Consider the following 12,345-nt stretch of genomic DNA (forward strand, 5'->3'; position numbering starts at 1 on the left):
AGGAGAGATACAGAGATATTACGGAAGACCAACTTGGCGGTAGAAAATCTCTTAAGCCATGGAAGTTCTGCTTTACCTATAAAAAGGTTCGTCACCTAATCTACATAGGTAAATATTCGCCTCGGATAGTAGGCAGCTACCTAGCTACGGGATGCTGTAAATGGTTTGTCCGGCACTTACATAGGTACATAAGTAGGTCGTGTATTATTGCCGTTCCATGCTCACCATATGTCTGTGTTCTGTTCAACTCGTTCCTAGCTGGTTAATGATGTGAAACCTCGACATCTCGAACCCAACTCTGCAATGGAGTGGCTTATTCCTCTAGTTGCGTGCGTATCTATGATCAATAATATATTGAGCCTGCAAGATCAGTCAGATACAACAAGGTGATGTCTAGCAATTCGTAGCAGCATATCGTCCAACGCCAGGCTGTTGGTTTTGTTATTGGGATGACATGAATCAAACGTTTCGTTGTGAATCATGCAGGGCACGCCAAAGGCAATCACGGCAATCTCCATTGTGTGGGACAGTAAACCATCCCCTGCTCAGACCCATGTCACTGTGCTAATTGCGCCGCGCCTGTGATACTGCCCCACTGCGGCGGTTTCTGCCACACGCAGCTCAGTGACATCAACCGCTTCTCCATCAATATCTTGATCATCTTGTGCCTTTCCGACTAATCGATGCGACGCGGACGCGCGGTCGTGGTCCAACATCACTCAAACATTAACCTGTCGCATTCTTCACCTACAGCTTCAAGTCATTTCGGTACCAAGTACATGTTAGCAAGCTGCTGCTAAAGAGGCATAGTCAGCAGGCTGGCCGAAGGACAAGCCCACTTCCGACAGAGCCATCGATTAGACCACCCCTGTCATTTCCAAGCCGAAGCTGTTGATATTACCAGCAAATCCCAGAAATCCAAACGCCACCCTCGATCACCCACGAGCAGGAACACCTCTGGCAAGCCTTGGTGCACACCGCGATGCGAACATGGCCGAAGAGGAAAACCTGCAGACCGTCTGTGACTTTACCGGCAGTTCAGACACGGAGCTTATGCGCCGTGCCTTGAGGGTGCGTCGAAAGCTCCCAGTTCGATGCAGATGTGCCGTCCTCATGAATGCAACAGCCCCGGGAAACTGACCTTCGTTGTGCTTCTACCAGGCCAAGAATAATGATGTTCAAGCCGTCATTAGTGAATATTTTGAGAGCACGGAAAAGGTGACTTGATTTTAATGTAATAGTTCCTTGTATTGGGAATCAGTGCTAACGCTTAACTTACCCATTGCAGTTTGTCGACCGATACTCCTACTCCGAGGCGCCCTTCCAGGCCGACCGCAATGGCTCCTACAACCAAGATGGTAACTTTATGGCCCCGACGTTCATGATACAAGGTCCCGACGATGGGGGCGCGGTCCTCCATGGCGTACCACCCAGTGTCCCGCCGTCACGGCCACCATCCCGATCAGACAATAGGTCTCCTATGAGCAGGATGATGAACTGGGCGTCGGAAAACGCAGGTAGGTCCTTCAGGGAAAGTTCTACGAGGACGCTTGGAGATGAACAGAGCTAAATCATCTGGTTGACAGGTGCACCCACCACTCGAGCACAAGAAGACGCCGACTACCAACGTGCCCTGGCAGAGTCCAGGGCATCATCCGGTTTGGAAGCCCCGCCGCAAGAGAGCGGGGTGGTGGGTGCAAACGGGCAGGATGTCTACCAACCTTTCTTCGGGCCGGCCGTGCGGGAAAATTATGAGCAGTCGCAGTGGGCTATGGTCCCTGTAGCCCAGGAAAAGCCAGATCCTATACCATCTGAGCGAAAGAGGAACCAAGGAATTCCCCCGTTTCTCAGGTGTCGCAGGACGGGAACGGGGAGCGAGCAGCACAGACTTGGCGCTCTTTTGACAATATTACACCAGATACCGGCAGCGCGCAACTTTTTTCTCGAGCTTGAGGCCAAGACGGGAACCTATGGAATCAACAACCAGTGGTGGAAGGGTGAGGCAATCCCGCCTCCCCCAAGGGAGGACCAACAGGAGGCTATCCCGGACGACGGAGGTTGGCATGAATACCAGTCGCAAGGCCCCCCGGCGGGTCTGGTGGAGGAGTTGCACCGGTTGATGGCATTCCTCGACATAACGGATCGCAGCTACGGACAGGCCGATGTGCTAGCAGACATTGTCCGGGAGTCGGCTTATCAGAGCAACAGCGCCGTAGAGCTGAAACTGTTTGAAATAATGCAGGAATCTATCAATATTCCTAGCGATGTCGTCAGGAACGTGTTTTGGAGCATCGAGACGTATCGATTTGCAGTACCGATCCAGGAACACGTTTGCGACGAGGCATTTACTTTTGGCATCATCGATCTTAACCTGTCGAGTGCCGCCTATGCCAAGATGGAGAGTCTTTACGACGCATGGGATGAGCTATTATGGATCGATGCTCACAGTGGGGAGAACGAAGAGTCCCTACGGACGGCTGCCGTCACCAAACCTGGCGATGTGTTGGCCATGAACTTTAGCGGCGAGGGCGAACTGTCACCATCGAGACCTGTCGACATACCGGCCGTTTTCTACGTTGATCGGTATTTGGCCGAGAACGTCGAAGGTCACTCGATGGAGCAGCAGTTGCGGATAAGACAAGAGAGGCGGGTGCTGGCAGAGCTCGAGGAGCGCGAAAGGTTGGAGACGCAATGGTGGAACTCCAAGGATCTGGCATGGAGGGACAGAATAGCACTGAGCGAGAAGGTGATTGAAGACCGGGTGGAGAAGGAGAAGGATTTAAAGTTCAAGGTACTCCGCCGAAGGTGGTTTGAGTGTGTCGACACTCCGGACTATTTTCATTTCATCCCGGGCTGGATGGATGACAAGCTCGCCTTTTCTGATGCAGAGAGGGCAAAGCTCAAGCAGTGGCAGCGGGATCGACAGTTCCATGAAGCTGTTATTGCAGATATCAAGAACAAGAAACAAGGTAAGGAGCAGCACACGTTCATCATATGTACACGGCTGACACATGATTTTAGAATACGCAAAGATACGGAGCGAAGCAAATGCCGAGATCAAACGCTGGACCCAGAGATTCAGTGTCCCCTGCCCCGAGGACAACTGGGAACCTGTACATATGTATCACCTCCGCGGAGTAGCGACATCACCCAACACGATGTATTTGGCACAGCGTGCGGAGCCCGACCTTATCGAGATGGAGGGCAACCCGACACCGATAGATCAATGGTGGAAGTTGTCATATGTTGCCGAGGACCGAGAGAATCCACTCAAGATCGCAGTAAGTTGTTCATTTCGTCCGGAAAAGACGACACGGAAGCAGGTTCTGATTTGAATCCCACAGACATCGTCGATTGATGAGGCACGCAAGGCGGCTTACATGGAGAGTACACGACCGATTCTGGTTTACGCCAACGATTCGGCCCTGGAAACGATGCCTAAGCAATTGTCAGAGGCACTGCGAACTTTTGTCAAGTTTGACAATAGGGTGTTTAAGCAGGAGCTGATCGAGCAGACACCGGACACGGTGATGAGGTCACCGCCTGCACTTCCAGCGAGGAGTAACACGCCTTTACAACAACAGCCGCCGTCCCTGGTATCTTTTTCGACAGAATCGATCCCAGGCACCAACAGAGATATCCATACCAGCAGCACAGAAGTTTTTCCTGGACGGAACGATGGAGCTGGCGACCAGCCGGCGGTTGAAATGACAGAGGTCAGCATGGTAGACCAGCGGGGATCAAATTAGTCGCTTTTCCAGGAGGTCGCGCGCCTTGTCGAGGATGCATTTCAGAATAATCCGCATTGGGGCAGATGATTCAATGATACAGGCAGGATTGGCGGCGATGGCGGGGTATGTCTTCCTGGCGATTTTGAGATGAGAATGGTTCTGGTTTACATTTCAAGTTCAACCAGGTGTCGAACAAAGACGGATCATTCCAGATATGCCAACCCAAGGCTTATAGGGGACAACCCAAGATCAAAAGGGATGATGTAAAGATTATGGATGATTATTGACCCTAAGAAACAAAACAAAAGCAAGTCTGGAAGGGATAAGGGATGGTTAGATATCATTTGCAGACTTATGGTAGCGTCATGGCGTAATGACAGCGTTGGTATATGACGGAGATGGCATCTTGCTTGACCTTGGCCATGAGGGATTTGGGTGATGAAAGCCCATCAGTTTCGGCACTGTGCTTCTCACTGTCCCCGCAGCATCCATCGTCATTATGAGTTGCTTCTGTTTGATGCGATCAGCGAAAGCATCCTTATGTCAACCCCAACATTTGTCAATAAACTGACCAGAAACCCGCGGATATGACTGAAAAGCGCGCCCTGGTTACTGGCGCCACTGGGCTCCTCGGACGTGAGGTTGCCAAGGCCTTCCAATTCAAGCAAGGCTGGGTCGTGACGGGAACGGCCTTTTCGCGTGCTGATGGCGTGTCCACGCTGAAAGCTGACCTGGCCAATGAGGCCGAAGTTGAAAAGGTGCTTGATCAGGTCAAGTATGTTGCCTCTATCATTACAAGAATGATCCGTCTGCTGTACAAAATACTAATGCAGTGTGATTACATCAAGGCCTCATGTGGTTGTGCATTGTAAGTGCAGGTATCAACTAGAATTAGCAATGGAAACAAGTCAGTGACTAAAGGTAATCCGTCTCAGGTGCCGCCAACAGATTCCCAGACAAGGTGGACCAGGACCCTGAAGGCACGCGACGACTCAACGTGGCCGCGACGGCTTCGCTGGCTCGTCTCTGCGCGGCCAGGGATGTGGTGCTCATCTACATCTCTACAGACTACGTCTTCTCTGGCCGGCCCGGTGAGGCGCCGTATTCGGCGGACGCGGCAACGGGTCCCACGAACCTTTACGGCCAGACCAAGCTCGATGGTGAAAAGGCAGTCCTCGAAGAGATGGCGGCCAAGGGACGTGGCGTGGTTATGAGGGTACCGGTTCTATACGGACACGCCGAGACCCCCAACGAGAGCGCCGTAAACGTCCTCATGGATGCGGTCTGGAAAGCCCAGGAGGCCGAGACCAAGATCAAAATGGACCACTGGGCCATCAGGTATCCTACCAACACGGAGGATGTCGGGCGGGTCTGCGCTGGTATGTTGGAGTCCCCTATTTTTGTTTCTGTTCATCCCTTTGCTCGGACCTTGTCCCCCGTTCTGGGAGTCGGGGAATGTGGGGCAGTGTACTGGATTGGATTTTAGATAGCAAAGGGAGGCTGACTGACAATGGGTTGCTTGTTTATCACAAGACGTTGCGGAGAAATACGTTGAGGCTCAAGACGCAAAGTCGTTACCGACAGTGCTTCAGTTCTCTAGCGAAGACAAGCTCACCAAGTACGAGATTTGCCAGTTGTTTGGGGAGATTATGGGTCTTAGCATCGATGGGATCGAGGCAAACACGCAGGGAAATGATCCCAACGCGTCGGTCCAAAGACCGTATGACTGTCACCTAAGCACAAAGGAACTCAAGGATCTGGGGATTGACGTTTCGACTCAAAACTTTGGCGACTGGTGGAGACGCGAGGTGAAGGCCTTTAGGAAGTGAGTTGCAAGTGGCTGTAGGATGGCAAGGTATTTGGCCATCTCGAAATGCCACCTCGAGAAATGTCACCGCAAATCAATATTTTGGTCAAGCATTCTGTGCAGATCAAGTTCCAAACAAAGACAGACGCGGAGTGAAATGGCTCTTCCTTTGAGGTAAAGTGTTCCGGTATGGTATGGTATCTCTATCCGAGGGGGCTGATGATTTTCTTGGCCAGACGCCAAAGGAAATCTAGAATTCGGCGGAGATTTGTTCCCAGGTGCTGAACAGGTGGCGCGACTAGCTCGCCGAATGGCTTTGATCCATGCCAAGCAAGTTGGAAATATCTACGGGCTTGCGAAAGGGATCGATATTAATCTTTGAGTCTTTGAATATTTTTACCTTTTCTAATGGACCTTCAAAGTCATACCTATTTAATACTGACAATCTTGTGAATTAGTCTAGACCATGAGTTAACAATAGCTACACTTCTAACATCGTACGAGCCCAGGTGGCCGGTATCGCTTACATGTCACGGCTGAAAAGCAATACCATTCCAGTCTATGGAAGGGAATTTTTTGATTGCCACCATATGCGCCGCCGGTAACCCGCCAAAATTCCCGGAATGCGCTTGTTATCAGACACGAGGGAGCGCGCGTTGAGAAACCGGTTCGCTGGCATTTGGGCTTGGTGTAGTGGCCACAAGCATGAAGATCTCTTTTTTTTTTTCTCTTTTGCTTTCTCTCGGGATCATGGCCAGCCTTTCCTTTTTTCCCCCTTTTAGCATGGGAACATTTCCCCGATACATTTGTTCCCATTTTCCCGGTCGACCTTTTTCTTCCTCTCCTTCTTCCATCATTCACGCTCTTTTTATTTTGCTTTTTTACTTCCCTCTTTAGGTTATCTTCAAAGGATCATTGCCTGTTTCGTCACGGCGTGATCATTTTACACTCGTTTTTTTACTCCTACCCTTTGCACGCAGCGTTATTTCGGGTGGTGGTGGATATACTCCCATCGGTTGTCGGGGTTTATGTCCTTGTGTCAAAGAGGTCTGTCTCGGATACAGAGACGCATTGCACACTTGGAGATTAGCCACAGTGACATCTAGATCCGACGCTCTGGGATTTAGAATCGATCACATCACATCAAGTAGCCCATACCTTGGTATCGACTATCACTTCATACAACGCCCTTCTGTTCTACTGTTCAACACTTCCAAATCCACTCTCGGAATGTCGGCCCTCACCCAGACATATACGCTGCAGAAGCCTCCGGGGGCCATGTCGCGTTATCGCAGCTTGAGGGGCAAGAGCGTATCGGAAACACGTAGTATGGTCGAATCCATACTCGGCGGGGATGCTGGCACAGAAAAGGGTACTGGTAGTCCGATCAGGTCAGCCTTTGGGTCTAGGTATCGAAAGAGGGCCAAAACTGTCAACGCCAGTGACGCCCCAGAAGTCCCTCCGCCACTGCCATCTGCCACCGAAATGAACATGAGCCTGAGCAAGCCGGTCAACTCGGTGCAGCCATTGGGTGACAAAGAACCCACGACCCCTCCCAAGAAATCTAGCTCTCCGTTGAAGAGATCACCAACTACGGATATGAAAACAACTAGGAGGTTGTCCGATGCGGAGACGCTGGGCGACATCCATGATCAGTTCCCGGCGGTGCCCACTCCTACTGCAGAAATACCTGTTGCGACAGCCCTTACGGCTGATACCGCAGTCGACACGGCCAGTATCAAGGGTGATGTCCCTGCCAAGCCGCAGCAGACTCAGGAACAAAAACTTCTTCAGGAGATCGAGAAGCGACGATTGGAGGAAGAAGAGGCTATACTCCATGCGGATAAGGAGGCGCGGCTCAAGGCCGAGACGGGTCGCATTGTGGCAGAACAGAAGCACAAGGATATTGAACGGCTGCACTCTGAGCTGAGAGCCGGTTCATCACATGGCAGCGAAGCCAGCAGCCTGCAGTCATCACCGGTACAAACTTCGCCAGCACAGCCAAAGGCGAGGAGCCCTTTGCTTGCAAAGTTCTTCTTCAGGCGGGGGCGGCGGTCCGACGCTGTTACCTTGTCACCGACCTCGTCGACTTGTACGTCTGTTGCAGGTGATTCCAGCAGGGCTACGAGTCTGGAGCCACAATTGATGCCGAGGACGTTTCTTGAACCTGGGTCGACGGCTTTTACGTTTCCTCTTCGGCCAGATTCACCAACGCTGAATAGACATGGGGCAGATAGAGTGAGTGTTTTCTAGATTATCTACAGCATATATAGCTTATGCATCATCCTCAACACCAGCTGACATTTTGAACAGTCCGTCCAGGTTCGCTGCCGAGGGGTGCGCCATGACGTTAACGTCACTCCAGATACCAATGCTGTCGATGTCCTCATTGCGTGTGCAGACGACGCAGACCAACCCTTCAACACTTGCACCAGCGTCGTGGTCGAGTCATACGCGACCCTGGGTCTAGAACGCCGGCTTCGTCGCTACGAGCGCATCAAGGATGTTCTCAACTCTTGGGACCGTGACACCCAGCACCATCTACTCATCGACCCCTCCTCAGATACCTTTGACAGCCACCAAGACCTGGACATGTCCTCTGTCCCTGGAGGTGAAGGCTCTATGCCGCCACAAGGCTTCGTTCTCCAGATGTACCACTCCCAGCGGCCCGGCAAATGGAGCAAGCGCTTCATTACCCTACTCGGAAACGGACAGCTCTTTTCATGCAAGAAGGCAGACTCGGTTCTTATAAGCCAGCAGCAAGTCGGTGGCGGCAGCGCCAGTCCGGCCCTGATGGCAGCAGCGGCCACCTCAATGGGCGCCACCATGCTATGCCATCTCATTGGCTACGACATTTACACTCCGACCGAGATACAGGCAAAGAAAACCCTCAAGCCGCCCAAGCGCTTCTGCTACGCGGTCAAGTCCCAGCAGAAGACGATGGAGGCTTCGGCAGACAACTTTGTACACTTTTTCGCCACGGATGACCCGGACGTGGCCCGCAGGTTCCATGCCACCATCCACGGCTGGCGGTCGTGGTATATTGTCAACGGGCGCGGGATCAGGAGCAGCAGCAGCAACAGTACTGACAGCAACAGGCAGGGGCTAGTCTCGGCGTCCCGACCCCAGCACCCAGGGCGAGAAGATAGTCTTGCCGTTAACCCGATCCCGCACCCTTCCCCGGATCAGGAGTTGCAGCTGCAGCAGAGGCCTACGACGGCGACAGGGGCCCCGCAGATAACGGCGGTGCGGCACAAGCCCAAGAAGAGCATCAGCCACGTCAAGGTTGCGGGCGGTCGGCACCGACTGCGGGTCAGCATCGACGAGGCGCCTTACACCATCGGCGACTTCCAGCCGCTGTTGGACCTGGGCCGGTTCGACAAGCCGATCGATGATTTTGGCAAGGACTGGGTGCTGAGGGCGAGCGTGATGCCGTCGGGGGCGGGGGGCGTCGCTGGTGTGGCCAATATGCCTGACGGTAGCCGCGAGCATGAATTTGCGAGTGGGCATAAGAAGGTCGCAAAAGGGTGTGTGTCGTCGGATGCCAAGAACACAGTTGAAGAGGTTGAGCCTGATCAAGAGCCAGCTCGACCCAGATCATCTGAACTGCCTATCGGACCGGCAGCTCATCCCCAACCACCTGAAATACATGCAGAGACACCTCCCTCGCCAGGTATGGACGACTCGCACAACCCTGTAAACACAGACCCAACCGAGCAGTACGCTTCATCTCCACCACCGATTCCATCCTTGCCCAAGTCGGAGACCAAGTCTTGGTTCCCTTCGGCCTCGGCACACACAGCCGGCCAGAGGGCCAAGGATGAAGTGCACGGGCGCGCCGCAGCGTTACGGCCGTCGACCTCTGCCGGCGAAAAGAGGTCATCTTCATATTTATCCCCGAACCAAGGCCAGGTTTTCACAGCCTTTTGGGGATATGGAAACGGCGTCTCGGAACGCCCCAGAAGACCCAACATGCCATCCTCGTCGTCGTCGTCGACGTCGGGCAACCGCCAGCGCCGCCCGCCGATGCCGCACTCGCCACACTCTGGTCTCCAGTCGCAGCAGCAGCGCATGCTGGACGTGCCAATGCGGTACGCTCCCGGTGGTGGCAGGCGGCAGGATGCCAGTGGTGGTGGCGGCAACAGCAGGCCGCCGACGAGCGATGGGAGCAGCGGCGGCAGGGCGCAGGGGTCGTTAGTCAGCCGCGGACGGTCAAATACGGTCGGCAACGCGGGGAGGCCGCCGCCCTCGCAGCCGGTGCCGCCGGTGCCGTCGTTCAGGGGCAAGAGTGCGGCCAGGACGCAGGGACCGCCTGGAGTCGAGCATTGGGCTAGGGGGGTGGCCAGCGCCGAGCGGGAGAGGGGGGTTGGGCATGGTGGGATGAAGGGTAGGAATGGGATGGTTAGGTGTTAAAGAGGGATTTTCTTTCGGGGTAAATTGAAGGATGGAGTTTGGAAATGCATTTGGTATACCGTGGAGTGAGGATGGTGGATAAGTAACGGATGGAGTAAAGGTTCTTGATATGGTTGCCTATCTGGGGTATTTTTTCCTTTGTTACTTTCCATGTCTTTCTTTTGTTTACACAATCAAGACGTTTTTTTCCAGGTTATTTTTTCATGAGTTCTATAAAAGTATCGAGCTGTTTGCACAATGACTCCTTTTGTTGTACCAAGTAGAAACAGACAGTGATATACCACTGCATCTCACCATGGCAGGGTGACGAAGTCAGCCAACTTCCTTTGAGGGGCAGCGCAACTATTTTAGTGGCTCATGTCAGATTGTCGGCTTCAATCTTGATATGATACTGGGATCTACTTACCTGACGGTCGTTCAGTCTACGTTTAGTTCGTGCTGGTTTAAACCTTGTTCAAAAACAGACCAAAAAGTATTTGCCCACATCTGGACTCGAACATCAGTGCCTCGCCCCTATAGATACGCCTATACATAGATAGTCTCCAATAAGCTATAATCACCTTGCTGATTTGGTTTCACATCTTCCCGTACCAGCTGAGTAATTCAATGTAAACATCAGGCTGTTTAGATACATTTGAAACAGTAACGAGAATAATACAGCCTTTTGTTAACGAAAAATGTAGGTGTAGGCCAAGGAAAATCAAACCAGGACACTGGAGGTGCGTTTTCTTTGAACTTCCCAAAGAACTCGAGAAACAAGGGGTTGGTGGTGACAAGTTTAGAGAGATGTGTGTGATGGATATCACGCTGCCAGGTCGGTTTACTTGGGCGAACGAGTTACCATCGAAAATTCACGTTGTTGCGGTGCGCGCAAGAAGGCCCAGGATGATTATGAAGCCTAGTTTACGGATTTTATTCCTTCAGTGGGGCTGCTACTGAATTATCCAAGAATATGAAAGATTGTCTGGATGAGTGTGGTCCAGCCCGTTGTAGGGATTGTAGTATGATGTGTTTCTCGTTTTTTTTCTGAGCTTTTTATCCTTCAAGTCTGCGAATGCGAAACTTATATCAGCAATCAACGTGGCTTTTTAGCTATAGACGCTTCTTTTAGTCTTCACGGAAACCTTTCTCACGCATATTGTCGACGCCTATCGTCTGAAGTTTTTGATGTGTGGACTACTCACAGCTGTGTGTTATCGTTCTTTCAAAATGTCATCAGCATGTCAAAGGCTCGAATTGGACTTTTCGCGACTTCGCGTCGGCTGACTATGTTGAATCGCCATAGAAATCCAAAGGCCTATTCCAGCAAGAACTCTTACATATTTCAGTTGGATAAGAGAATATAGGAGTTAAAGCATGAGTCTAGTACTGAGGGGCTACTTGAGAAGATCAGGGGAGAAGGCGCTGATGTGCAAAGGCTTCAAATAAGCGAAGAAGAACTCCTCGGCCGCCGAGCTATGGCCTGGTGGAACATTTACACAGACAGACCGCTATTTGAAGACCAGAGTCGTGCATACTACAAGATTCGCAGCCTTTGCAAAGAAAGCAACCTTTTAGATTGAGCAAATGCAAGCCCAAATAAACGTGAGGAGTCTTGTAAGTCGGGCTTCTTTCGGGGAGTATATTCTCTAAACAGGGTGAAGGGCAAAATCAGAGTCGAAGACATGGCCAGAGGCATCGAGCCCGAGATAAAGAAGGTCATTCCTCCAACAATTACCTGTCATTTTTGGGCTTTCACGGTCTAAGGGTTTAACGCAGTCTAAACTAGGCTAGGCACATCTTATTGTCAATTAATCTCCTCGGGTCGTCCAGTGAGATGGAAGTCCGGTTCACCAGAATTTGGGTTCCATATACATGTATCTGTTCGATACAGACCTCAAGGATACAGACAGACATATTCACGGCACAAAGAATACAAACTATAAAAGCGAACAAACGTGTATTGGTATTGTTTTGCAATCAAGCTGATAGCTGCTTATGCTCACTGCACTGTGCCTTATTGCTAGACAACAAGCAGAGCGGTATTGAACGGAGACTTGAACATTAAACCTCGTTCAGAGCATACTGATAAAATTTCAGAAACTCACTTCTTTTTGAAACATATCTTTTTGGTAGACAGACCTTTGCTCACTTAACTGAAGCCCTCTACCTCGGCTCCAAGCCTACAAACACTTTCAGGGGTTTTCTAATATACATGGCGTTATAAAATTAGGATGTAAGGGGCTCTCTGACTTGCTGATGCATAAAAGACAAGTTTTAGCTCTAATATGAAGTATCGGTACATGATTGCACATTACAACGGGAATAAATATCAAGTAAACCACACGCCTCTTTTAGGAGCATAGTAGATGTACTCGGCGTCGTAAGCCTACAGCCGTACTTTGGTGTTCCTAT

General features: G+C 51.4%; 3 protein-coding genes across 3 annotated transcripts; all 3 read left to right on the top strand.

The window, feature by feature from the left end:
* Positions 1-646: 646 nt before the first annotated feature.
* On the top strand, positions 647-4,127 carry PgNI_02791 (uncharacterized protein). The gene is made up of 6 exons (XM_031122848.1): positions 647-1,071; positions 1,162-1,218; positions 1,289-1,517; positions 1,587-2,969; positions 3,022-3,281; positions 3,345-4,127. Exons 1-6 carry the CDS (start codon positions 991-993, stop codon positions 3,747-3,749), a joined length of 2,415 nt encoding a protein of 804 aa, XP_030985185.1. The 5' UTR covers positions 647-990; the 3' UTR covers positions 3,750-4,127.
* A 146-nt stretch (positions 4,128-4,273) lies between these two features.
* On the top strand, positions 4,274-6,008 carry PgNI_02792 (uncharacterized protein). The gene is made up of 4 exons (XM_031122849.1): positions 4,274-4,506; positions 4,580-4,599; positions 4,667-5,110; positions 5,265-6,008. Exons 1-4 carry the CDS (start codon positions 4,319-4,321, stop codon positions 5,558-5,560), a joined length of 948 nt encoding a protein of 315 aa, XP_030985188.1. The 5' UTR covers positions 4,274-4,318; the 3' UTR covers positions 5,561-6,008.
* A 760-nt stretch (positions 6,009-6,768) lies between these two features.
* On the top strand, positions 6,769-9,951 carry PgNI_02793 (uncharacterized protein; the record flags this gene model as incomplete). The annotated part of the gene is made up of 2 exons (XM_031122850.1): positions 6,769-7,776; positions 7,852-9,951. The coding sequence occupies 2 exons, from the start codon at positions 6,769-6,771 to the stop codon at positions 9,949-9,951; spliced, it is 3,108 nt and encodes a 1,035-aa protein (XP_030985187.1).
* Between the last annotated feature and the right edge of the window lie 2,394 nt (positions 9,952-12,345).

The sequence above is a fragment of the Pyricularia grisea genome, assembly GCF_004355905.1.
Source record: "Pyricularia grisea strain NI907 chromosome Unknown Pyricularia_grisea_NI907_Scaffold_2, whole genome shotgun sequence".
Taxonomy (NCBI): Eukaryota; Fungi; Ascomycota; class Sordariomycetes; order Magnaporthales; family Pyriculariaceae; genus Pyricularia; species Pyricularia grisea.

What these genes read in the sequence shown, in the direction of transcription:
- PgNI_02791 (XM_031122848.1), top strand. Translation starts at nt 991, where the DNA reads ATGGCCGAAGAGGAAAACCTGCAGACCGTCTGTGACTTTACCGGCAGT. An exon ending in ATTTTGAGAGCACGGAAAAG is followed by an intron (nt 1,219 to 1,288) that starts GTGACTTGATTT and finishes TACCCATTGCAG; the next exon opens with TTTGTCGACCGATACTCCTA. An exon ending in CTGGGCGTCGGAAAACGCAG is followed by an intron (nt 1,518 to 1,586) that starts GTAGGTCCTTCA and finishes TCTGGTTGACAG; the next exon opens with GTGCACCCACCACTCGAGCA.
- PgNI_02792 (XM_031122849.1), top strand. Translation starts at nt 4,319, where the DNA reads ATGACTGAAAAGCGCGCCCTGGTTACTGGCGCCACTGGGCTCCTCGGA. An exon ending in GCCTCATGTGGTTGTGCATT is followed by an intron (nt 4,600 to 4,666) that starts GTAAGTGCAGGT and finishes AATCCGTCTCAG; the next exon opens with GTGCCGCCAACAGATTCCCA. An exon ending in TGTCGGGCGGGTCTGCGCTG is followed by an intron (nt 5,111 to 5,264) that starts GTATGTTGGAGT and finishes GTTTATCACAAG; the next exon opens with ACGTTGCGGAGAAATACGTT.